Here is a 27017-nt window from a genome sequence, read left to right on the forward strand (position 1 = left end):
ACCCATGGCTCCGTTCCCCGAGGAGGACATCAGTGCAGCGAGCGGCGGGGGCCAGGCTCGGCTCTGGGTGCGCTCCCGCCGGCCCCGCCCGTGCCCCGCGAGGTCCGGCCGCTCCGCGGGGCTGGGGCTCGGAGCGGTGCTCGGTGCTCGGTGCCGGGGCTCGGAGAGGTGCTCGGGGCTCGGAGCGGTGCTCGGGGCTCGGGGCCGGGGCCGGGGCCGGGGCTCGGTGCTCGGTGCTCGCAGGCGGCGGCGGGCGCGGAGGTGCGCGGAGGTGCTCGGGACGCCCCGCCCCGCCCCGCCCCGCCCCGGCACCGCCCCGCCCCGGCACCGCCCGCACGGGAGAGGAGCGGCCCCGGCGCGGCACCGCCCGGGGGGCGGCACTGCGGGGCCGGCCCGAGCACCTCCGCGCACCCCCGCGCACCCCCGCAGGTGCCGCCGCCTGCGAGCGCCGCGGGTCCGTCCGGCAGCAGCACCTGTGGGGCGGGATGGCGGAGCTGGCCCTGAGCGCGGAGGCGGTGCTGGGCTTCCTGCGGGAGCGCGGCGGGCGGGTGCGCAACGCCGAGCTGGTGAGCGCTTTCCGGCCGCTGCTGGAGCCCGCCGGGGCCGGGGCCGGGGCCGGGGAGGCGGCGGAGGGGCGCGCGGAGCGGCGGGAGCGGTTCAAGGCGGCGGTGAACGCCGTGGCCACGGTGAAGGACATCGACGGCGCCAAGTTCGTGGTGCTGCGGCGGGAGCTGCGCGCGGCCCCGCCCGCGGGGGGCGCGGTGTCGCCGGGGGGCGATGCCGGGCCGGCCCCGCTGCCTGTCCCTGTCCCTGACCCCGGCCCGGGGCCCGGCCCCGCCGGGACGCCCCCCGAGGAGCCGCCGGGGCCGCGGGCGGTGTCGGAGCTGCGGGGCCTGTTCCAGGGCGGTGGCGGGGGGGTGCCCCTGCCCGGCGGCGCGGGGGGGGCCCGGCGGGAGCCGCCCCCCAAGCCCTGCATGCTGCCCGTGCGCTGCGTGCCCGTCCCCGCGCCCGGGCCGCCCGGGGAGCCGCCGGCAGCGCCGTCGGAGCCGCCCGCAGCCCTGTCCCCGCCGCCCCTGGAGGACGAGGCCGGGTCCCGCTCCCCGGGGCTGCGGCGGGGGCCCAAGGCCCACCGGGGCAGCGAGGAGACCGTGGTGCCGCTGGAGCAGGCGGAGCACCAGTGGCTGGTGCTGGCGGCCGGCGGGCAGTGGACGCAGCAGCTCCACGGGCTCCTGCTGGGCGATGCCAGCCTGGCGGCTCGCAGGGACTTCGTGTCCGGCTTCACCGCCCTGCACTGGGCCGCCAAGAGCGGCAACTGCGACATGGTGACCAACATCATCCGGGCGGCCGAGAAGGGGGGGGCCCGGGTCAACGTGGATGCCCGGTCGCACGGCGGGTACACGGCCCTGCACCTCGCCGCCATCCACGGCCAGGAGAAGATCATCACCATGCTGGTCTACAGCTACCACGCCAACACCGACCTGAGGGACTACAGCGGGAAGAAGGCGCACCAGTACCTGAGGGAAGGGACCTCCCTCGCGATCAGGCGCCTGCTGGGGGACCCCAGCCTTTCCCAAAACATGGAGCACTCCATGCCCATCAAGAAGTCCACAAAGCTTGCAGCTTCAATCTTGAGCTCCACTAGCACTTTCCTGGGGGTCATATCCGATGACATGGCTTTCTATGATCTCACCAAGGGTTTAAGGAAGCCCTCAACTTTAAACAAGCTTCTGGCTGCCACTACGGGCCCGAGGAGAAAGCCAAAGACCAGAGGGAGCTTCCCTTCTTATTCCTCCCTCTCCGAGGTGATGGAGGAGGAGGAGGAGGTCGTCGTGAAACGCAGACCCGTTTCTGAGCTGTTCTTTGGCCACTAACCTCTGCCTTACTGTGATCAAAATTGTTCAGTACCGTGGCTGCTGTCTCAGTTTTCTCTCGCAGAAGCAGTTTGGATTTCTTCTCTCCGTGTGTGTCATTTTGGATGTTTGACTAAATGGTTGATACGGTCTGGATCCAAAGTCCACAGGATGGAAACCCAGCTCCAGATGCCTGTGGGAAGGGAGCTGCCAGGAAGTGTTGTACATGCTGTCTGTACCATCGTGCAGAGGCACTGGGGAAGACCACAGACTTCATGCTTGAAAAACTAAAACAACCTCTGTGTGTGTAGACAGGTGAAAATGCTCGAGGTACAGCCATCTTGATGTGTGTTCCTGGGTTGGAGAGCAGAAGAGAGGTGAAGGATTGCGTATTTTACACTGTGAACAGCAAGCTGGTAGCTGGCTACTTTAACAGGGCTTGTTATCTAGCAGACTTAAATCATCAGAGGAAAGATACATAGTTTTCTATGATGTTTCTGATTATTTTGGTAGAAGAAGAGGGATATTTCTATTTACAAAAATTGTGTACTTTTTCAAAACAAAGTTTCTCACTATCAGAAATACTAACAATCTCAGTTGTTGCCTTATGAATTTCTTTAGATGAACAACTTAAAGAAAACAGAACCCAACCTTCATCACTCAAGTCACCATGACTTGTCTACCTCAGTTTGGAAGCTTGGTTGGCGTTTTAATTTTTTTTCTCTTCCTGGAAGAGTTTTTGACCAGGTGGTACTAACCACGTCTTGATGATACTGTGAACATGTGACTAGAGTTCAATCAACTTAATCTGAATAAAAACCTTGTTGATAGTGAAAAACTGAACTGAAAAGCTGGGAATCAGAACCTGCAGAGTTTCTAAGTAGCCAACTGGAAACAAAGTTGGGCTTGTATGTCTGATTCTTTTTGTTTAAAACTTGGCCTTTGATTTTGACCTATTTACAATAAATGTTTATAAACAGTGGGCTTTATGTTATGTTAAGTGTTTCATGATGGAATGTCTGCATGACCTCTTGCAGCGATGTTTATCTTAACAGCATGATTCACTGACCTAAAACTAGCTCGTCTTTTGTATTATTAACATAATTGTTCTATGTATAGAGCTACACGTAGCTCCAAAAAGCATGCTAACTGCAGGTTAAGTAGTATATTTGCAGTGAGATTATTATTTTTTTAATTACCATTTGGTTAAAGGTAATGCAGGGAGGCAGAGCTGTGAACAGAAACTGTCCAACTCCTGGGGCCAGTCTGCTAAAACAGCATGTTTTCTCTAAAAATGTGACTAGAAACCTGTATAATTCTGAGGTGATGAAGGTGAGAGCAGTGCTGTGCTGGCTCTGCTTTGCAGCCCCATCGGGGTTTTGGTTTCCACACAGAAACACTTGTTTGCATGCTTTACCTTTCTGTCCCAGTCAGTGACTTCAGGAATGTGGTTTTTTTCTGCCTTGAATTAAGCCTAGTACTTGTAACTGGCTATAATTGGCTTGTCCCAAATGCTCAGCAAGGAATGCTGTAGGACTGAAGGTGGAGGCACTGCCCTCTTTGCTTTCAAGTGCTCTTCCTGAAGTCCCTGGAGTTGGTTGGGAGCGTGATCAGAGCTTGCAGGGAGCTCTGGTGCACCTGTTCTAGGAAGAGACTGGATTATTCTGCACTGGTCTGCTTCTGTATTGAACTAATTAAGTTGTTAAGCAAAGGTTAATGATCAAGCACCTCATGACTTCTATATCTGGAGTAGGGTTTAAAAAAATAAAATCCAATTTGCTGCGTAGCTGTTGGTGTGACTGTTGGCCAGCGTGGTCCTTGGAAGCCTTGATTTGTGCTGCACTGTGTCAGCTCACAGAGTTCCACGTAGAAAAGGGCTCTGTTTCAAAGTGTCTTTCTAAGTGTATGGACATGGAACACTTTTTTTCTGTATTTCCTGGAACACAGAAGTGTGTGTGCATTCCTGTTACCTGAGGCATTGGCAGGGCTGGTGCTGCCTTGGTTAAAGTGTTTGTTTCTGTGGGAATTGCAAACACTCTCCAGTTTGCCTCGGTCTTACGGGGAAGTTTGTTCACTGGTTATGGCTGTGGGCTTGATACCTGTTCAAACAACATCGCTGAACTTTTAGTGCTCCCTCTGAATAAAGCTTACCTGAGCTGGAGGCAGGGTTCAAGGATGGAGTGTTTTGTGTTTAAAAAAGCCCAGCTGACTAACCTGTAAAGCGTGGTTGTGACTTCATCTCCAGGAAAGTCGGGAGGAGGCTTCATTGCTCCTGTTTTGTTCTGTCAAAGAAGTCATAGTTGAGATAAGACTTCATTACAACATGTATCATCAAGGAAATTCTGCACTACTCCTTCCTCAGAGGCATTGCAGGATGAGCTGGTGTGATAGGACAATGCCCAGCAGCAAGAGCCCTCTCAGCAGTGCCCAGGGAGTGCCCCAGGCTTGGCAGGAGCATTGGGACACAAAGGTGGGGCACTCCACAGTCGGTGCTGTGGGCTGGGCTCAGGCTCTGCCAACAAGTTTGTGCTGTGATTCAGCTCATTCCTCTTCCTTGTTGAGCAGATGAAGGAAAAGATAATCTCTAGGCAGGCTGGGATTAGTATACCCAGAGCAGTACAACTTCAGGTGTAGACAGGTACTGGGAGGTATCGAGAAGGCACTGCTTAAAAATATATATAGTGCCTTTGGTTTGAAGTAAAACCAGTCTGTCAGCTTGACTGGGTTTTGCTTTCCTGTGCTGTCCTTTACACTGGGGAAGGGACTCTGCAGTGATTGTGGGAGTGTTTTCCTGCCAGAGACTGAGGCCAGGACTGTTTCATGAATCCCTCAGCTTGACTGATTCTCCTTAATTTCACTGTCAAGCCCAAGTCTGGCTGAACACAGTGGAATTTTCACCTGAGTGAATGAGAGCTGTGGAGTTTAGCCAGAATGCTGTCACGGGGAACAGCTGAGGGAGGACTGTGGCCCCCTCAGCAGCCTGGCCTGGGGCAGGGGCTGTGCCATGGTGTGCCATGGGCTGGGCATACAGCCTTCTGAACCCCTGGCACAGCCCAGAGCTGGAAGCTGCCTTCCACTTCATCAAAGCTAATAGCAGGAAAGGTAAAAAAATAACCTGAGCACCCTGAGCTCTGCTTCTACCCTGTGGAGAGGTTTTAGTGGTGGGGAGGGGTGGCAGCTTCAGGAGGCTGGCAATGGAAGGCACAGATAAGGCACAGGAGCTCAGGTTGCATTTTGCCTTGGTTACTACCCTGCCTAGTTGCCACGTCTCAGTTTTCCTGCTATAAAATGGAGATAATCACTTTGGTCACTTCTTTAAAGCACAGTCAGTGCTGCTACTCCAGCTGAAATCAAGATAAGGTTTTTAGAGCTGGAGGCAGCACGAGCAGTGTCATTCAGTGGAGCACCTACACAAATAAAACCAGCTCAGATTTTAGGTCAGCAGCACTGGAGATCAGCAGAACTAATGTTTGTCTGACCCTGGCTCAGTCTGCTAGGGATGACTTGGTTTGTCTGTTCCTCAGACATTTTGTTCTGACGAGTATCAGCTCACAAACCTGCTCTGAGGAGCTCTGCAAACAAACCTCAAGCTGTGATTCTGCACAGAGGGGCAGACTTTGACCTCCTGGATGTGTTAGAGCAGTGTGAGGCAGCTCGGTCCTTATCAGGCTCACAGAGATTTCTGGCCATCTCCATTCCCCTGTGAGTGCTGCAAGAAGCACCTGGACTGGGAAAGCCCTGGGAAATGCTCCTGCACTGCAGAGGAGTCTGAACGAGGTTTCAGCTTCATCACAAACCCAAGGTCCAGTGGCAGAGTTGCTGAGTAACTCCAACAGACCAACAGGAGCTGCAGCCACCAGCTGGAGGTGGAGGAGGCCTCCTGAGAGTCCCCTGGTTCTCCAGTGCTCATCCCTTGCTCCTACTCCTCGTGTCTCACCATGACCTACATTCCTTGGATGCATTTGTCTCCTGATTTGCATATTAATCTGAGTAAAATGGCAACATGGCAGTTTTTGCTCTTTCCAGTCATTTGTGCTATTGTGGGACCCCCAAATTAAGAGGTTGTTAACGGGGACTTGGCCAGAGTGTAGCTTGGGCATGAACAGCCTGGTGTTTGTTTGCTGCAGGGGGAGAACGGGGACAGAGCAGGACAACACAGATCAAAAACTCTGCCTCCTAATGAGGAGCATTTCTATTCCAGTTCCAAGGTTTGTTTCACTAATTTATAAGACAAAGCAAGTCAGTAAACTCATCAAACCCTTATACTGTGTGTAACCCCAAACCAGGCAAAATAGATCCATACTGTCAATATTAGCACAGCTTTAGTATGTCTTCTTCCCCTTCTGGGAGGAAGAAAAGAGAGATGTGCACAACAAAAATGATGCTGCCAGTGTTCAGCTTTCCCTTCCTTGGTAGGAATTCTGCTCTGTGTTTGCCCCACTTAGGGTGTTATTCCTTTTCTTCATCTGAGAGCACAAGTTTCCAGCCAAACCCAAACCACCATTTCCCAAGAGAAAAATCATCCATCCCCATCACTTTGAGACCCTCCAGACAAGGTAAGAGACCAGCTGAGAAGCACAACAAGTACTGTGGACTCACTGCTGACACAACCCAAATAACCTTCATTTCCACAGAGTGGAACACAAGTCCCAAAATGCACAAGCCTTTGACATGAGGTTGTACTGGGGTTCCAGGCCCGGCCCTGGTTGTCCTCACCCAGTGCCTCCTGCATGAAGCAGATGGTCACAGCATCAGACTCACCCCCACACACAATGACCAACTGCAGTGGAACAGGCACACCTTCTCACCGTGGGTTTTCTGTTGTACTTTCTTCCATCCCTCTCCCACAGGAGTTTCCCCCTTGGCAGCAAAGCAGGACAGCTCCACTCCAGGCAGGGTCAGCCCCGGCTGGAGCAGCTCGTGCCTCCCCAGCAGCCCCTGTGGCCCTGCAGGACACTCACCTTGTGCTCAGGAGGGAGCAGCTGCACCCCAGACAAGGGTCCTGCAGGCACCAGCCGTCACACTGGCAGCTGTCACAGGGATCTCGGGAGGAACTGTTTCACAAGTGGTTCCCATTTGAGGTAGTTTGGGATGTTCTTGCTCTTCCACCATGTGCTGAGCCCATTAGAAAGACCTCTGGCTCTTCATGCACATTTTTAGAAGTGTCTCTTATTCTCTAAATCAAGACTATTTGTGCAGCCCATATTCTCTCTCTGTGGATTTATCTCTGAGATGACTCAGCTTCAAGGCTCATGTGGTATTTTAGAATCTCTCTGATAACCTTTAATGCCTCTCTTTGTTTAGCAGTGAAATTCATGTGCTGCTTCTCGAGAGCCTTTTGTGAACCCCAGAGGTCACAAAATGATTCCTATAGGCTGATTATTCTTTAATGTCTACGTGGGCTCCCTTCAGGCACAGATTAGTTTTGCAATTCTGCTCTGAGTTTATTTTTAAAAATTATTCAGATGGTTGCCATGAATTCCCAAAGCAGAGAGAACATCTTTTTACTTATTAGATGCAGCTCTCACAAGCACCAAATAGATCTTTTGCAGAGTACATTTGCATTAACTCCTGCAGCCCTCCATTCCTTAATTAGTTCTACATGCAAAAGTTCCTCAGCATAACATGCCAGTGAAGAAAAATGAGACTGGGGCTTAAAACAAAATAATTAAGATCCTTCAATTTAGTGCCCAAGAGGCTGAAACAGCGGCTCCTGATCCAGCAGTGACTCTCACACATTGCAGTGGGCGTTAAATGAAATTCTAAAATGTCTAAAATCTTTTCAATTGCTGCCAAGACAGATGGGCAGGATGTGCTCTGCTTCCACTGACCACTCCTCCACCCCACACCGGTGCCACGGCTCCTGCTCTGCCTCAGGCCATGCAAGTCATCTCCTGATCCCAAACCAGGCCCAACTTCTTCTGCTCAGCAGAACAGGAGCTGCTGCTGTTCTACCCCCGCTGTGCCCATGTGTGGGTGGCCAAAGGAGCTGCAGAGATCTCCTGGAATCCCACCAGCCTTCCCCACCACGGGGAGATCCGGGCTCCTGCATTTTGCCTGTGCCACCTCTTCCTTCTCCTCAGCACTCCTCTTTGGCTCCTCCCTGGGTGCAGCTGTCATCAGTTCACCCCTCAGCTCACCCAGGGCTCAGGTAGCAGTGCTCCAGTGCTGGGTCACGGTACCTCCTACCTGGCATGTTCAGTCCCAGAGGTGCCCAGGGCTGCTCCTCACCATTCATCTGGGAGTAGGGAAATCACTATTTGCACATCAGATGCGGGCTTCTAAAATCACAGTCTGAGTATGTTAGTGTGCCAGGAATGCTGCACATGGCTGCAGCCCAGAGTGAACTATCACCATCACCCTCATCATAAAGCAAGAACAAACCATCAGGATCAAAGTGGAACCCACCTGACAATCCAGATCTGCCCCTGCTTCACAAAGGGGGTCTCTGCTTGCCAGCAAAGAGGTTCTGGTGCCATCACTGTGTCCATTCTCCACTTTGCCTGGAATTCACAGTTCTAACAGAGTAACAGGGAGTAAAGAGATGTGAACTGTTTGAAAGCAGAGTACAAGTTATTTCTAACGTTGCTCTTTGAAGCATACCTGTGAATGCTGGTGTGGAAGGAGCAGCAGTCACTCTCCCATGACACCAACCCCCAAAAAGAGATGAGAAGCTAAACAGGGTAAGTCTATTCTTCCCCTTAAAGGCAAGCTCTAGCTTCAATTACTCAACATTTATTTCCAATCAGATGTTTACCCCTCAACTAGGAATTATAAGAATAAACTGCACCTTTGAGTCAGGCTTCTCAAACCATGCAAACAGCTCATTTAACATTGCTCATAGTTTTAAAAATTCTCCACTGACTCTGTCAGCATCACTTCTGTTATTTTAAAGACCATTTTCAAAAGGCAGCTTTCAGATTTACGTATTAAAAGCCTGTCTTTAGGGCCTTCTGAGAACCACTGAGCAGATCTACTCACAAGATCTGCAGTGTCTGGCCATTTTCCCCCAGGTATTAAGGCAGTCACCACAGCACACATGGCAGCTTGGTCTCCGTGCTCCTGGAGTTCTTGTGCCCAGTGAAATGCAATTCCAAAGGATAAGATGCCTCAGGACCAGCTTCTGTCAGTGGTGATGATACTTACTGTAGTCAGGACACACACCACTAGTAAAACATTTCTTGGTAAAGCCCAATATCCTAGGACAACGAACATCTATTCTGGCTCTGGAAGAAACCTGAGTTCAATTAGTGCTGCCTTATTCATGGTCTAGGTATGTAGCTCAGATGGAATATTGTTCTCTCTGAATACTTACAAACAAGCAAAACACACTCAGATTTTAAATACAGCAACGTCACTGGTCTGACTCAACACACAGCATTTGTTTAAAAGATGTTTGCCAAGGGATTTATATAAAGTCTCTCTGAAACCAAATAACCTCCCCCAGGGCTCCCACCTGCCCCACGCTGCAGCAGAGCTCTTCCCCCTCATCCAGGCTTCCTGTGCACGCTGACAACTGAAAACTACCCAAAAACAACCTCCTGAAGGTGCTGCTTGAAAAACAAGCACTTCAAAAGCACAGCAAGGACTTTGCAAACGACCGTGCAGGAATAAGCTCAGAGTTTATGATTCCCAAAGCTGTTCATGTGAGCTGGCTCCATCACAGAGCAGCTCTTTGATGTCAGTGAGGACCACCCTTCTTCTGACCTCCTCTGAACAGCCCCCTGGGATTGCACAGAGCCGGGAAAGACTCAGGGATGGCAACTACCAAGAAAGGAAGTAATTATTTTCTTGCATTGCAGTGCATTTTTACTGTGTCACACACCTGAACAGCAGAAGTGAGTGCAGGAGTTTCACCGCCATGGTCCACAACATTTCCTAGGGCTCTGTGCAATCCCCCACTCAAAGCTGAGCACCCACATCGTTTTTCACTTCAAACATTCAACCCACCCACAGGAGGCAAATATCTGTATGGTTCTTTTATTGAGATTGTGTCAACCTGGGAATAGATGGACAGACAAAAAGAAGGGTAAATACACACCAAGTTAATAGGAGCAACACATCCTATCAGTCATGTCCCCAAGGCAGTTTGCTGCACACTGTGAGACACTGTCAGCTGGCCTGTCCAAGTGGGATACACATCCAGGGTGTGCCTGGAGCATCCCCAGAGCATCTGAGCACCTGCCAGTGCTGTGGCACCAGCAGGGTTGGAAGAACTCACCCCGTGAGCCCTGAGCCATGGGTGCCTGTGGGTTTCCAGGGCCAGGTCACCAACACCAGGGTCTGGGGCGGGCGTTAGAGGGGGAGACTTTGCTCAAGAGTTTCTAATTGTTCTTCGAAAAACCTAATCTGCTCTTCGAGGTCCTTCTGTTCGATCAGCAAGGAGGTCTTGGCTTGAACAAAGTGTCGATAGTCCTGGAGCTGCTGCTCCGTCAGGTACTTGGCCAGGATCCCAGAGACCACCCGTTCCCTGCGATCCAGGTTCTCCTTCAGGTCCTTTGCGTCCTCCCGCTGCCGAGACAGGAGCTTGTGCCGCTGGCTCAGCGAGTGCTGCAGAGTGAGAACAGAGCAGCACCCTGTGAGAACTCAACATTCCTGGCAGGCTCTAGTTCTTCATTTGGAAGCCACAGTTGATTTAATTTAATTACTTCCTCTTGTGGGCTTTGTGTTCCACTTGAGTTTTTTCTCGATTGAATTACTCATTCTTGTGGCTTGTAAGGTAAAGACATGGTAAACCCCAGCAAGGCTCACTTCTTCAATGCTGCCCTCAGGAAAAAAAATCAATATACTTAACATTCTGGGCATTTTAAAGCATCCTGTAGCCATCTTCATTCAATTAGAAGCTCTTTAAGGCACATGTCTTTGTATTTTGTGCATTGCATGTGGCCAGAGTGCCAATGACATATTGAAAAGATAGAGTGACTTCTAGTAAAAGGTATGTGCAATAAAATAACTGTGATGTAGAGAGTAACTGTTCATCAAAGGCTTGTTAACAAACCCACAAGAGTCAGGCCTTGCTTGTTCTACAGGATTTTTATACCTTTCACATTTAGCAAAGTCTCTTTCAGCTGCAATGATTGTCACAGGAATAACACTGCTGGAAAATGTCCCATTTCAGGACAGTGTCCATAAATCCAGCACAGATCAATCATTACTATCAACACCCTAAAAACAGAGTCAAAGATTGAGACTGCTGCTTGTGCTGCCACCAGGGCAAATGCAGTGAGCAGGAGATGGTTGTGAAAATGATGGCACATAATCGAGTCTTTATGGGGCATGTTATTCATATGTTTGAATAAATGATTTAAATGTATTTCCTATGAAGAGTATAAATATAACACTTGAGAAACAACACCCTCCCTGCCAACCACAAAGCCAAAGTCTGGATGAAATACTGCTCAAAATTATTCACATTAACACAACTGAAATTTTGGAGGTGGTAAATCCTACTCCCCATGTCACACTGCATGGAAGGACCTTTTTAGTGCAGTTCTGCTGGTGAACTATGATAAACCTCCAGAGCTACAGGTCAGCAGCAGCATAGCTCCAGAGAATCCCAGTTTTTGTAACTGTGCTTTTCCAATTTCCAAATGAGAGATAACAGCAGGTATGGTGTTAATAAAAACGTGTGTAAAAGCAATAAGGACAGCAGGGAAGCATCACTCCTGGGATAAGTTTGGCTTGTCTTCTCTAGCAAAAAGGAGAATTTTCAGATTTGAAAAGATTTCTTGGTGACATGAGACAATTCCTCATTTTCCAGCAAAGATGAGTTAAACTACAGGGCATTTTATCTCAAGTTATGAACACATCCTGCTCTCCAGAACAAGCCCATTAAGTGAAGTATGTTTCCAAAGGCAGTAATTACTGCAGTGAAATTACCAGTGGAGAAAAACAAACCCACAAAAAGCCCTGTGAAGCCCAGGTTTGGGGCTACTCCTCAGGGAGCAACCCGAGGGTCCAGAGGCCACCTCTGTGGCCTGGACCCTCGCAGGGTTCTGCTGTTGCCCCCCATCCCCTCTGCAGAGCTCACTGGGCACTCCTGTGCTCCAGCACTGAGCCCTGGCACCAGACCTGCTGCACTCAGTGGGGACACAGCCCTGCCATGGCACAGACACTGCCTGGGACAGGCTGGGTGGGACAGTTCAGCATGAGCTCAGGGAGCTGTCAGACAAATGAGGTGAGCACAGCCTGCCCTGGAGAGAAGGGAACCCACCAACCCAAACAGCTGCTGTCCCACTCACCCTCTCCTCGGTGTCCGTGCTGCCGTCCATCCTGCTCATGGCGTTCTGGACGCGGGCCAGGCGGCTGGACAGGCACAGCAGGAGGCTCACGACCTTCTCCAGGTCCCCGATGAACATCAGGTAGCGCTCGAACTCGTTGGGCTTGCACAGGTCCCTCACCGTGTCCTGCAGCCCCTGGCCCCGCTCGGCGCATTCCCGGGATTCCTGCAGGACCAGCTCCCGCTCCTCCCACAGGCTCTGCAGCCTGGCCCGCAGGCTGGCCATGAGCTCCAGCTGCAAAGGGAAAAACACCATCCCAGAAAGCTGTTACTGCCCAAGAGAATCCACATCAGTTCTGGAGAATGGATCTGCTTCCCATCGCCTTTGTCGAATTTTTGATTTCTAAAAGAATTTTAAGCTCCAGGAAAGAAAAAGGGAAAAAAATACAGTATTTCTAAGCCATACTTAATTCTCAGACTCTGAAAAGCAAATCACCTTAATGGGCAATATAATCCCTAGCTCAGCTTCAATCTGTCAGAAGGGAACTGCAGTAAAGATTACAGCGTTACACAGAGTTGTGCTCTAAGACATCTAGGGCACAGCCACAGCTCTGTACAACACTTTGGAAGAACTGACTGGAATTTCATTTGTTACATGCACAGAAAAAGTCAGTTCCATGGGTGATTCAAGCAGGTCCCAGTGCCTGGGCAGCAAAGCAAGGAGAGGAGACTGTTTGATAGGGAAATGTTGATACGGAACAAGGCCTGGAGACCGGAGTGGGAGAAGACCACCACCAGTTCTTTGGAAGCTGGACACCACCACCATGGACAGCAGCAACAGCCAGACGGGGTAATGAAGGCCATCACCACGTGCACAGCAGGAGGAGCTCCAGGAAGGCAGGCTGTCATTACCTGAGAAGGAGCATGGCCAGGTTTCTACAGGGGAAAAAGCCCCTCTGACTCTGCAAAGCTGCACCATTGCCCTTCCGAGCTCTGTATGTCTGACACAGCTCAGCTGTGTCCAACCTACCCCATTCCTGCATGTATGGAATTAACTGGACACTGGAATGTGCAGGAACTGCTGCCAGTTCTTAGAGTAAAAAATATTTCTTATTTAGGCTGCGAGTTGTAATTAACTTTGCAGATCTTGAGACTAGATTTGAGTGTTAAATGGGGAGTCAGGAGCTGGCCATGCAAGGAAATCTTTAACCAACTCTGTGTGCTTGTTCCAGGCACATCCATCCCCAGTGACCTGATGGAGACAAGGATGTGGGATGAGAGATCTGAATCAAACCAGGCAGGATTTAAATACCACCATTCATGACCAATAAGCTAATTTGCCAGGACTTCATTTTCTGGCAAAAATTGACTCAAAGTTACCTGTGAAACATTATTGGCATAAAAATATCCATAATAATAATAATAATAATAATAATAATAATAATAATAATAATAATAATAATAATAATAATAATAATAATGACATTAATAACAATAACGTTGTCCTGATGGTTCCTCTGATGTCATCTACATACTTTCTTAGATGTGATGTCATCTGGGTCATTTGTGCTGTCCCTGCTCCTGGTCAGGACTTGGTGTCCCTCAGAGGTAGATTCTTTGCTCCTTCGCTCGGCTTCATGTTCAGATTCAGGACATTCTTTTGGGCCATCTCCATGGCTTTTCCTGCCATTGGAACAGAAAATAAACACCTGTAGCAAGCAATGCTTTCTTCTCAAACCTTGTGTTCATGGTTTTATCCATCTTGACTTCAGAATCACTCTCCTCTCTTCTCACAGTAGGAATTTTTCTAATTTTTTAAAAAATACAGAGCAAAAGATTTGCAGCCTAGGTCTGTCATAGGCCCTTCAACGAGGCATCATTGAAACCCTTTTCTTCCATCATATATCCATAGCCTCAGGTATTTCTTGGTATGTAGATCAGAAAGCTAAAATATTTTGTTAACGAAACAAAAATAAAACAATATGCTAAATTTCATCTTGCTACTGGTATATACATGATATTCATATGCTAAAACAGAAAAATACTAGATAATTGGTTTTGTCTACTTACTCATTCTCCTGCACATGCTGCATGTTGCCCTTTTTCCTGTGTGATTTATCCAGCATGGAAATGTTAACAGGAAACAAACCCTCCATCAGGTCCAAAGCAGTTTTTCTGTCAGGATGAGGCATGAGAATGTCCACCAGAGACCTGTCTTTGGCCACGATCTCCAGAGCAAGTTCCTGGTCCCGCTGGTGGTGAGGAGGCTGCAGCCTCCTCCTGGGCAGGCGTGTCCCTGTCTCCAGGGGAACATCCTCCTGTGCAGCTGAACCTGTGGCTGCATTTCTGTCTCCCTGGAGAGGCTGAGCCAGTGCTGGGGGCGGGCACATTCCCTGCTCTGCAGGAGCTGCAGGATGCTGCCCTGGATGCTTTAGTGCAGCATTCCCACTCGGACACTGAGTTCTGCATTCCTCCTCCACTCCAGCACCTTCCTTGCTTCCCCTTCTTGGGATAGGAACAGAGGCTTCAGGAACCAGCTCCTTAGTATCCTGAAAACATGCATGTCCAGTTATGCCATTATGTCCATGACTCTTGGATCCATCTTTCTCAGGATCATGGAAACTATAAGAAAGAACACAGTGCCTTTTATGTGAGACATTCCCTCTTCGATAGATACTTTTGCAGACTGTTTATGAGCTATGATCAAATGTTTCTGATGTTACAGTTCTGTCTGGAACTTCCTAGTCAGCATGCAAGGAACTAGAAATTTACTGCTAAACTAGGAAATTTAAGAAGAACTTCAAAATATTGCTAAAAATACAATTTTTACCCTAACATAATCAAGCCTCCAGAAACCAATGGGATATTTTTGAATGACTGAAACAGTGGAAATTCTTTTACTACACAAGAATCAGCATCACTGCCTTGCTGAGACAAAGTTCAGATGGTTTTCTCCTCTGATGCTCCTCAGACCAGCAAAGCAAATATGGAGAGTTAAAATGCAAACTTCTCAGTTAGTGAGGTGTAAACGGCACAGTATTTTTTTTCCTTTCAAAAAGCACACCCAAAGCCCCTGTCACACCACGCTGACCACACACTCTTTCCAGGCCTGGGCACACCCGGGCTGTTGGAGATGCTGTTTTCTCTGGAGCTCGGGTGAGGGAGCTGTGATCCCAGAGATCTGACTGTGCAGGGACAGCGGCTCAGGGGCACCCGGCACTCCCAGCTTGTGCTTCACACGGTGGAAGTGGTTTTAAAGACTGCCCCAAATGGGCAATACTTCCATATGGACAAGGAAGGATCCCGAGAGGGGACAGGAGCAGCCAGCCATGGCTGTCACACTTCACAGCCTTACCTGGGGGAGCTGGCACAGCCCTCACAGCTCTGGGACGGTGCTGCTGCACCACTGGCACATCTGAACATGTCCTGGAAGGGAAAACAGCACACTGGGACAAGGGGCACTGCAGGACAGGCAGCTCTTTAACTTACTCATGTGCACACTTCCAGGGACAGAGCATCCACAGCCTCCTCGACAATCTGTGCCAGGGCCTCACCACCCTCACAGGGAAGATTTTATTCCCAGCCTCTAATTTAACTCTGCCCTCTGTCAGTTTGAAGCCTTTCTCCCTCTATTCCTGCCACTCCACGTCCTTGTAAAAAGCATAAAGTCCCTCTCTGACTTTCCCATAGGGCCCCTTTAGGTGCTGGATCTCTGTCTTACCCGAGGGGAAGGAGGAGCAGATTTTGATCTGTCAGGAGCTCTTCCTGATGCAGGATCACCTGCCTGTGGGAGCCTTTCAGCTGCAGGACAGGTGCTGGTGCAGGTCCCGTGTGCTCTGCTGGGGTCAGCCCTGTTGGGGTCAGCCCTGCTGAGGTCAGCCCTGCTGGGGTCAGCCCGGCTGGGGGCAGCCCTGCTGAGGTCAGCCTTGCAGGGGTCAGCCCTGTTGGAGTCAGCCCTGCTGGGGTCAGCCCCGCTGGGGTCAGCCCCGCTGGGGTCAGCCCCGCTGGGGTCAGCCCTGCTGCTCACACCCGGCGGGGCTGCGAGAGCCAAGGCAGGAAAAACATCGGGCGATTTTTCTCTGGGGAAAACTTGGTGGAAAACCTCATCATTTTGCATCTTCCCGCTCCCACTTGGGTTGGAAATCTTGCCAGGAGGCCCTTTGGGATGTGACAGCCTCTTCTGCAGGGGTGGCTTATGCAGTGGGAGGTGCTGTGAACCCCCTGGCCTTTGGCTGATCTTTCGCTCCATGTATTCCATCAGTGCAGTGTGCTGGATTTGTTTCAGCTCTGTCCTGGAGATGCTGGAACTGGAAAGTGCCCTTTCTCCATTCTCCAGAGCCCTTCTCCTGGCTGCCACTATATCTTGCTCAATGATTTCATCCCTAACTTGACTCCAAGATGCTTCCTTATCCATTAGCTGATCGATCTTCTCAGGTTCAGAATAGCACAGTTTCTTTTCCTCTTTGGTTACCCTTTTCCTTGCCCCTACTCGACCTGCTTGTGGTTTCTGTATTTCTTCATCTTTATTGAAACTTTCCAGGGATTCTAGATGAGAAGGGGAGCAAAGAACAGGTTTGGGATCCTCGTTTGCACTGGATAACGAGAAAGACCGAAGGTGTTCAATTGACGGCCTTTGAGAGGGTTTCTGTCTCAGTCTGACAGGCAAACTCATCTGTAAGTCTCTTCTCTTAAAGGAGGTTTCTCTAAGAACCTTTTTCTGAGCCACTTTAAGTTTCTCTCTGTAGTCATTCTGGAAGCTCTCCTCTGTGAATGAGGCAGGGCCCCCGAGGGTGGGATCCGGGCTCTGGAGCTCAGCACTGCCCCAGGGGTGCTGGCTGGGCCCTGCACACTGAGGGCTCTCCCTTGGCTTCCCCACACCCTGTGCTGAGGCAGCACAGCCGCCTGAAGGGATTTCCCTCAGTGACCTCCTGGAGTCCTCCTGGCTGTGGGAGAGCTTGGTGGGCTGTGGGACACTGCTGGGTGTCCCCCCGGAAAGGTAGTAAAGCATGGGGGTCATCTGCCTGGTTATCTGTTCACCAGCACGGTCCTCCCAAAGCTGTCTGGAGAGCTGGGTTTGAAATCCAGGGTGGTGTTTCTGAACAGGAGGATCCTCTTGTTCCAGGCACGTGCTGAGGTTGGGATTGCTGTTATTATCCTGTTTTCCTTCCTGGGATTCACGTACTAAGCGAGATGTGGAATCTTCCTTTGGTCTGAAAAAAGCCATTTGGTTGCTGGTATCACAGCTCTGCTTCCTTCCCTGATCCAGCCCCTTGTGCTGAGGGTGCTCTGCTCCCACAGCCTCGCAGCTGCAGCACCCCAGTGACCTCTGCACTCTGGCTTGCTGATCCAGGACTGGCTCCCTGACACCTCTCCCAGTTTTCCCTTCCGAATCATAGCACTGATTTTTGTCTGTACAACTGTTCAGCTTCCTGGAAGCATTTTTTATTGGGAGAGCATTCTCCATATATTGTAAGTCACAGCTGTCCTCAAACACATCCTGGTCCATGTCTGGATGCCACTCTGCACAGGGCAGGTCCTGAGCATGGGGCAAGGGCCCCTTTTTCTGGCTGGGTCCTGGCACAGTGCTTGGCAGAGCTGCTTTGGCAGTTGGATTCTGCACCCCACAGGGACACTGTTTGACTTCCTGTGTATCATTAACAGCGTTGGGGTTGGAATGTGCTGGGTGGTAGGACTTGGAGTTCATCTCGGTGGGAATTTTATAACCATGAACTGAATTATAAGCAGAAAGTATTTTGGGCACATCTGCCACAGAGTCTGTCTTTAAATATTCTTGAAAAATGAATGAAGAAGGTCTGCTGCAAATGTGTGGACTGCTTCTCTTTGTAGGTTGTTGGGGTGGGCTCCACTCTCCATTTCCCCCTGCCTTTAACCCCTGAATGTTTGATACAGATGCCTCATTTGTAGAATCAGAAGAAAGGCCCTTGTTTTCCAGAGTCTTTTCCCTGGCAGGTCTGATGTCTCGCTCTGTGAGTTCATCCCAGTGTTGGCTCCCTGGCACATCCCTGTGTGCCAGCTGACTGTCCTGCACTCCAGGAGCTGGCTGCACCTTACACCCACTGTGTCCTCCAGGGCTGTGTCCCCCTCTGGAATTGTCCCGCTGTCTGGTGATGTTGTAGCTGTCGAGTCGTGTGGGAGGGGAAGGTGGAGGTCCCTGAGTTAAAGTCCCTCTGGTGGGATCAGCTCCACAGCGGTCAGGGAGGCTGGGAGAGCTGGGATGGATGCTCGGGGCTGGTGCCTTGTGTGGCTGCAGGGACCTGAGGTCAGAGGGGGCAGCACTGAGAGTATAAATTCCCCTGACGTACTCAGAGTCCATGTACGGTGCCTGCTCCGGGGGCAAAGGACAACATTCCCCACAGCAGGGGCGGGTGGGACACTCTGGCACGTTGGAGCCCCCTGAGAAGGAGCTGTAGGCAGAGTCTGCCCTCCCAGGGAGGTGCAGGGCATGGTCCGTGCTGCCCATCGACATCACTGGCGACAGACGATGAGCATTGTCAGGGGAGATCACAGGCTCTGCCAGCTCCCCACTTCTGCCCCCTTGCCTGTGAGTCCACCTTTCTATCTCATTCCCAACTGAAGCCATATTGTAGCATTCCCAGAAATCCAAGGCTGATTAGAAGTCCACAACTGAGTCGTTAGAAGAGAACATTTTTCTCTGTATCACATTCCAATAATATCTAGAAGATCCTAAAAAGAAAGAGAAACATGAAAAAACTCAGTGGGAGGATTCTCACTGCACTTTTTCTCAGAGGCTTAAAGAAAGTGCCTTGAGGCTGAGAGAGCATCTTGATGAGACACCCTGATGTCAGTAAAAAGTCACAGCTTTTAAGACAGTCAAATATTTCTGGCTGCAGCCAGGGACCCCCCTGCAAACATAGCAAATGGACGAGAAAGAAGCACCAGCTCAGAGTTCATGTACAACAAATACACCACTTTTGCAGAGTCTGGAAGACAGCCCATGTTCATCAGCAGCACTTGACAGTTCCTCTGGTGGCTGTGCAAGGTGCCCCCAGGTTTACTTCACAGATGGATCTCCACAAGCAGCCCCTCAAGGGGCCAGCAGAAGACACACAGGAGATGCTCCCACCAAGTGTGACCCCCTCTGTCAGCTTCAACCCCCCTGACACACAGGCAGCACGAGCCCCTCAGAAAAGACTGAACCTGGCACCAGATGGGTGCTGGAAAGTGACTTTGTTTAGGAATTCTCATTTAAACCAGCTCTAAAGACTGATTAGTTATTAAATAAAGCAAATGAACAGTCTTGAAAACAAGCTGCTCCAGTGACAGGCCTTCTGAGGAGACACAAATTCTTTCCAGAGCCCTCCAGAATAGTACATGTCTGATTTCTTCACAAAGGTTGAACTCACCAGACCCTAATCTGCCATTTCCAATATCATATTTCTGTGGCAGGGCCTCACAAAGCTGGCAGAAAGAGAGGTTTGAGGGATGATGTTGTTCTTTAATCAAAAAACTTCACATTCCTGCCTTGTTTCAAAGACAGTCCTGGTATCATTCATTTTGAGCCAAAGCAAGAGATGGATAGGAGCCAAAACACACAAGTTAATCTATAAATGAAACTTGGACTGGTGAGACACACTAAATAAATTAACTAGTTTCTGGGAACTGAAAACAGCCTAACACCACACAGTGGGAATTTCTGCTGGGCTTTTTTTTTGAAATTTCAGTAAGAAATCAGCTCAAGGATGCCTGGAGAAGTTCTCTCCCTCTTTATAGATTATCTAAACCACAGCTGTGAAATTTCCTTGTGTGTCCCTGAGTAACTGGGTCACACAGGAAACATGAAGGATCAATGGCTGATGATGACATTCCCCATCCTTGTCACCATGACACATTAAGGACTTTAAGGAAATAAAAACCTTAGGTACCTGGTGAAAGGGACACCTTGGATTTTCTGAAGCCACAGAGCTAAAAAAGCAGGTGAAGGTCGCCCTGCCATTCCTGCAGACTCCAACTGTGCCACAGTTCCACCACCCTGGGCACACACAGTGCCCTGGGGGTCTGTCCCACCAGCCACCCTGGGCTGGGAATGCTCAGCAGGACCTGCAGGGGCTGGGAAGGGCCCGGGATCAAACCCCATGGGAGCCACATTCCACAACAGACCCAGAAGGCAGATTCCTCTGTCATTCTTATCTGCCTTGTTTCAATCAAATTTTTCTCCCAGTGGAATCTCTCCAAGCAGTTCTGTTCCTGACAGTGCTATAAATAGAGCCAAGTCTTTGTCTGGGATGTGCTGGCACAGATCCACAGAAGTTAATGGAGCCACCCTGATTTACAACGAGAAGTTGGCTCTAACTTTTCACAGCAACGTGTAGAAATAGCAGTTGTGGTTTGGTTTATGTCTATCAGTGAAAGTTCTCTTCTGGTTTCCTATTCCAGTGATTCCCAACATCTCTTTTTCCTCCTTATTTCAATCTCCTGATCGTGATTTACAGTGAATTTGGCAATACAGTGAAGAATTTTTGACTCAGGGGGTACCAGAAATAAGAGGAAATATAATTTCAGTATTTTTGAAGACCAAGGCAAGGACCTCTGACTGACACTGAAACACACCTTAGGGAAAATTTGTCATATTTCTTTTGGAGAAGATATTTCCTAAACCTTGGCAGCAGAATCATTGATCTCAACGTGTTTAAAGAACTATGTGAAAACTGCCTTCTCTTTCCCCTGTAAGAGAAAAACATTAATGCACTTACAACTCACCTGACAAAAACAATAACATTATTGTTCTCAGCTGGGAGGTGGCAGAGCTCCCTCAGGGACTGTCTCTGGGCCTCAGAAATGCTCTGGCAAGGCTGGAATACAACGTGCACATTCCAGACAGGCTTGCAATATTTTCATTGCAAACCACTGAAAGCAAGAAGAAAAATGTTAAATTAAAGTCTCTCAGAACCAAACCCAGTGGAAGATGAAGGGAAGTGTATCAACACTTGTGTTAACTTGACTTCCATTCACTGGGTTGTTATATTTACCCCAGTTCTGCCCCGGGGACCCACACAGAGCACAGCCCCCTGTGTGAAGCAGTTTGCAAATATAAAGCACACCCTCTTTGCTTTATCCATCTGACCAACCAGAGAGATGAGATGAACACACAGAGGAGAAACAGGGGCTCTGTGGGGAATGGGACCTGTCCAGTGCTTCCCTGATGGCTGAGGAAGGACAAAACCCAGAGGACAGAGGACACTGTGCACGAGGCTGGGCTGACTCTGGGCTGAGATAATGATGTCTTATACCTCAAAACAATATTTGTTCCAAGTTTCCACCATAATAATGATAGAAAAAACAAGACAAAATAGTAGTGGCAAGGCAAGGCCAGGAAGTTCCCATTGTGCAGCTCGTGCTGTACAATTTCTCAGCTCAGACACCAGTGCTGGCATCAAAAACTCTTCACCCAAACACTATCAAACAGGCCCCAAGTGTTGAGAGCCAACTTGTGCCCTGGTGAAGTTTCCAGTCCCTCACAGACCTCTGTTAAATACAAGTCACCACATCAACCTCTTCTGTTCTCAGGAAAGGTGGTTTGCATTGCACAACCTGGAATTCTTTGCAACCAGCTTAGAAGGTCAAAGCCTTGTGTCTCTGGCAAATTAACTGTACAGAGAAAAACCAGTGACTCCAGATTGCAGTCAGTTAACAAGTTACCTGTCTTTTAAGGGCAGGATTTCTTCTACTTACACTTTGGTCTTGTTTGACCTCATTTAGACTGTGCTAGGTGCCAGAATTGATCCATAACTCACCTGAGTTACACACAATGCTTGCTCAAACAAGCCATCACCCTTTAGAAACACAGCTATTCTCTTTATGAAGTGTCTGATTTATTCTCAGCAACCCAGGAAAAACACACTCCACACACTATGTTTGTGTCCTTGTGCAGGTCCCTGGAATTACCAACACCACCTTTCCGTCAGGGAAGCAAGAATGAGCATTTTCTTTATAAAGACAAGCAAAGTTCAAACCTTCATAGCTCTCTTTCCGTAGAACTGCCCTTTTTAAACAAATGGTTCTGTGACAATAAAGGGGAAACCCACAGCTACTGATCCAGATCAAACCACAACACTCAAACCACTGTTCTCAAGGAGACCGACAAGTGTGCAAAATGCAAAGCAAACACTGTGACCAACCTACCAATATCATGTCATGTTCATGCCTGTGAATGACCTGTTCCTTATCCAAGGGTAAACACCTGATGTAAATATTAGCTGACATTCTCCAGATTCCAGCCAGTTGCACAGGCTGCAGCACCTGATCCATCTGCTCCCCAAAGATCACCCGAGAGACTCTGGTGTCAGCAGATGATCCCATGGGCTGTCCCAGGGCAGCCTAGAGTCCAAAATCCTGGGGAAGTCAGGTCCAGCCTCTGGTATCTCAGAAACCCTCAGCAGGTCATGGGTTGATGATCTGGCACAGGTTCCCAGATCTCCATCCTGATCTTCCTGGACAGACCTTGATGCCCATGCAGAACATGGATGCAGTGACTGCATCTCTGAGACATGAGACATCTGGAAATAAGAGCTACTCCTTTGACCAGACTGTGAGAGATCCAAAAATTCCAGACAAATGCCTGAAGTCTTCAGATTCCATCACTTTGACATGACTATTGACAGGGTGAGAGAAGTGGAGGGACACCACATCCAGAGAGTGTGTCTGGCTGATCACCATGATCTTCAGCACCACGAAAGCCCCTCTCTTTCTATCATTTCTATCATTTCTCTCTTAGCTACCTTTTTTTTTTTAATAGATATTTTCCCTTTATTATTTTTTTCTAGCTTACAATCAACAATTTTGTCCCCTTGGACTTTCAGCTTTAGGTTTCAAACAGGAAGCCAAACACAGCAGATGACATCCCCTTTAGACAACTGGAAAAACACATGTTCTGCTAATCTGTGGTTTTCTTACTAAGGTTTCTGAAGACTCTAAACCCCAAATTTCTCATTCAATGCAATTTCCAGAACTCATGCAGGTAGCTAATGGCCACAGGGATACAGTGTGTGTGTCAAGAAGGGATCCTGACTGACTGGAAGCTTTGCTGGAGCCCCAGTGCCAGCACTGGTCCATCCTGTCCCTTCCCCAGGTCAGGGGGTGACACCTCCCTGCTGGCCACAGGCACTTCCCTGTCATTCCCACTGGGCTGAGGAAGAGCTGAGGCCCAAATGAAATACTTTTGGACCCAGGAGCCATGGTCTGGTCTCTGGCCAAGGTTTTAATGAGGAAGATCAGGTCTGGCAATTCCTCACAGCCCTGTGAGAGACTTTTCCTGGGCACCCACCAGAGCCTGACCCTTTAATGAGAGCAGTCACCCACCACATACCTCCCATTGTCCTCCAATTCCCTGACTTCCCTTATTCAGCCTCAAAAATGTCTCTTGGCTTCCATCAGCATTAGTCTCTAATCTACTAAACAGCACCAAACACTCATTTTTGTTTCTACCTTTGTGCTTCTCAAAACTGCTTTTTCCAGAAATCACAGTTTCATCCCAAACGTATTTTTTTCTTTCCAACCGTTTCCATTTCACCCCTTCTTAGTTCATCATAATTTTCCTTTTTTCTTTTTTCAATCTAATCAAGTTCATTTGATGCCATAAATATAACCCCATACTGCTTTTGCAGGCTACAAGAACACCCACAAATATCCAAGGGCTTTAAAGACTTACAGGCTCTAAGGTACTCAAAATCAAAAAGAAAAAAACCTAATGACACTGCTGATTTTTAAATGTATGCCTTTAGAATTAATATAGATATTAATTAATAGAATAAATAATATTTATAATGAAGATGTTTTCTCATTTCTACCTGTTGAGTGCTTGCCAGCAAGGCCATCCAAGAAACATCAGAGAAAAATAAAATTCTCCAAGTCCCCCTGACCTGCTGCACTGAGCTACCCACAGCTTAGGCAGCAAGTCAGACCCTAAACAGGTGAAATCCAGTTCAACATCTCCTTGCACTGATGTGTAGTTTGAGTCCAGAACCCTGTGAGTTGGTAGAAGTTGGTTAGCAATCTGTGCAAGTAGAGTTTTAACAACATATCCATGATTAACAGCCTGTAATTAGAAAAATCCAAGTGTTTATTACAGACAGCTCCACCAGCTGCCACACATCCCAAACCCAGCATATTCCCAGCACTGCAGAGATCAGAACTTGCCTTTCCCAGCTCTGCAGAGATCAGAACTTGCCTTTCCCAGCTTCATCAGAACTCTGGGAGAGCTGATGCTCACTCAGGTTTATGAGTGACAGTTGTCAGGCTGGAAAATGCCACAAAGTCATCTTATCTCTGAAGAATTGTGGTTTTCTGGCAGCTACACGTGGTTTCTTGTGCCACAGTATGAAACCATTCCCAGCAGCTTTGTGGCTGTCTCTGCCATGCAGCCCAGGCCCTGACAGCACAGACTGCAGAGTCCAGTTCCTCAGGCTGTAGTGATGTTTTCCACAGACAAACCTGCCATGGGAGCAAACATTCCAGTTTTGGACAAGGATGGATCCAGAGGCACTGGCTGGGCAAGGAGCAATGTTTTGTTTGCCTTAATAAAGTGGGATTATATATATATTTATTTATATAAATAAATCTGTGTGCGGATATTTAGATTATGGCTTTTAGATGTAATAAAGATGGATCAAACAATTCATTCTCTGCTCCTTAAATGTACTGAGCAGTTTTTTACTGAGCTTGGCCAGCTTTAGACTGTGTGCTATGAACTTCATGAATGATACAGAAACACATTCCCTTCACTGTATTCCCAAAGTCATCCCCATCTAGGGAATAGTTATGGGTAAAACATTGCACAGAGAGTCCTACCAGAGAGACCTTCCCAGAGGTCACTTTGGCTCACCCAGATCCTCCCAGAGAACAGGAGCAGGACCCAGCTCCCTCACGTCCTCACCACTCCTCCTAACTACAAATTGAATTTTTTAATACCTTACTACCCTCAGTAAATCATGGAACTTTCAAAGCACACTCCCAGTCTAAAATATCATTAGCAAACAATACTTTCATTTTCTCATAGACAAATTAAGGATTATGAAGTCATATTAATCAATTACTTGATATTTTAAAAAATCCATTAGCTCTTTAACTTTCTTATTTTGACATAGGAAACAGAAACTATTCCTTACCAGAGGATGTCTGTTTTCAGTCTAATTCATCCAGATGTTAAACATAATTGTGCCTGCCTTTGGGCTGGGGCAGACAGTAATGTCATATCCAGTTACTACAGAACATTCCACTGGAACAAGAGGAAAACACCAAATATACACGAGACATAATATATCAGACTGCTCTGTTCCTTTGGCAAATTATGGATTCCAGTATTTTCCCACAGCTTTCATTTGGACAGGATTCATAAGGGTTTATACTTAATCTCAATAAACATATCACTGGTTTCCACAACAAACAATGAGAAACTGGATTAGTAGTTAAAAATAATCTGGAAATATCCAATAGTTACATTAGTGCAGGTTAAGGGGGGGGGGTACTTGGAATCATGGGCATAAATCAAACCCTTGGTCTGCAAAGAGCATCAGAGAATCACAGACTGGTTTGGGGTGGAAGGAGCTTAAAGGGCATCTCATTCTACCCCCTGCCATGGGCAGGGACACCTTCCACTGTCCCAGGCTGTTCCTTTGATCCAACCTGCCCTTGGACACTTCCAGGGATCCAGGGGTAGCCACAGCTTCTATGGGCAACCTGTGCCAGGGCCCCCCCACCCTCACAGGGAAGGATTCCTTCCCTGTATCCCATCCAAGCCCACCCTTGTCCAGCTCCATCCAGACAAATCTGACAGGAGAGCCAGAGGAAAAGTCTGGGGAAAGCATCAATTCCTTCAGTGCTGGGAAAAGGCAGCACCCAGGGCTTTAGTGAGAGCTTTTGCCCAAGCAGGCAGTGCCAGGGCAGGATTCCCCTCTGGCAGCAGGGAGGGGTGGGAGAGCAGTGGCAGCTCACTGGGAACAGCTCCTGGTCACCCCCAACCCAGGACCGAGGGGTTCCCTGTCTGTGGCACTTCATACCCATTAGTCCCCACCTAAACAGAAGGCTGTGAGTTTTTGCAGATCCACCTTTCTACATTTAATCTGTTCTACAGAAACTTTCTGAGTTCCCAAATCAGTTCCCAAATCCTCCATAACCTGCGTTTCAGCACCAGCCTCAAACACTGCCTGTGCTGGGGGATCACTGAGTGTATTTGTACCAAGGGAACTGTTCCCTGTGTAACAACGTCTGCCTGCCAGACCCCTCACCCCACCTGTTTAACATGGACCTAGATGTTACTTGTTCTAGAAAAAACCCCATAATCTGCACACTCAAGGATAGAGCAGAGCTCCTGTGTTTGTATTAGACTGAGGTGACACTCCAGACTGTCCATGTCCACAGCAGGGATGAGGTTGGTCCCTTACACACTGTGAGGGACTGATCATTTTAGCATTTTAAAGATAAATTTTCTAGAACAAATTCAGTTCTGCCCTTGTCAATTATTTGGGTACATTCACACATTTCCCTAATAAAATGTCATCTTTCACCCACAGAGATCTCTGAAGTTCAGATGGCCTGGTGCAATCACAGGTGCCTAAGACAGCTTTCAACCCCAGGTTAGACAAGCCAAAATGTGAGTTTAATATTTTCCAAGGAACATCCTGTTCCCTCCTCTGCTTCTGGGCTGTTCCAGGAGGGAACACGGACAGATGGGAGCACCTGGACCTTGACAGCACCTGGACCTTGACAGCACGTGCTCTGCAAGGGACCTGAGAGTGAGTCAGTCCTTGCTGGGCAGAAAGGAGGGACAGAAAACACATCACTTGGACACCTGGTTTCCCAGTGTTGTGATTTCTTCTCCTGCCTCCACCAGCTTCTGCCTGGCTCTGGACAGGCTCTGGCAACACGTGTGACCATCTCTCCAGTGGGACCAGTGGCTGTGCCTGCCCTGTGCT

General features: G+C 49.0%; 2 protein-coding genes across 9 annotated transcripts in view; one reads left to right on the top strand and one right to left on the bottom strand.

Moving 5' to 3' along the window:
- The window catches only part of LOC127473870 (protein Shroom1-like), a 35345-nt gene that overhangs the window by 3556 nt on the left and 4772 nt on the right, over positions 1 to 27017 (bottom strand). For 2 of the 8 annotated variants that reach the window (XM_051794028.1, XM_051794026.1), the window contains exons 2-8: positions 20809 to 20955; positions 15791 to 18774; positions 15425 to 15495; positions 14140 to 14691; positions 13605 to 13752; positions 12092 to 12364; positions 8378 to 10400 (exon numbers count right to left, since the gene is read on the bottom strand). In XM_051794028.1, the coding sequence (XP_051649988.1) occupies positions 10146 to 10400; positions 12092 to 12364; positions 13605 to 13752; positions 14140 to 14691; positions 15425 to 15495; positions 15791 to 18670 (4179 nt within the window). In that variant the 5' untranslated portion in view covers positions 18671 to 18774; positions 20809 to 20955 and the 3' untranslated portion in view covers positions 8378 to 10145. The other 6 variants (XM_051794032.1, XM_051794031.1, XR_007905613.1 and 3 more) reach the window with 5 other exon arrangements.
- On the top strand, positions 462 to 4071 carry SOWAHA (sosondowah ankyrin repeat domain family member A). The gene has a single exon (XM_051794133.1). The coding sequence runs from the start codon at positions 486 to 488 to the stop codon at positions 1869 to 1871; it is 1386 nt and encodes a 461-aa protein (XP_051650093.1). The 5' UTR covers positions 462 to 485; the 3' UTR covers positions 1872 to 4071.

This window comes from Manacus candei, unplaced genomic scaffold (genome assembly GCF_025592945.1).
Source record: "Manacus candei isolate 608988 ecotype Guabito, Panama unplaced genomic scaffold, ASM2559294v1 h1tg000037l, whole genome shotgun sequence".
NCBI classification, from domain to species: Eukaryota; Metazoa; Chordata; class Aves; order Passeriformes; family Pipridae; genus Manacus; species Manacus candei.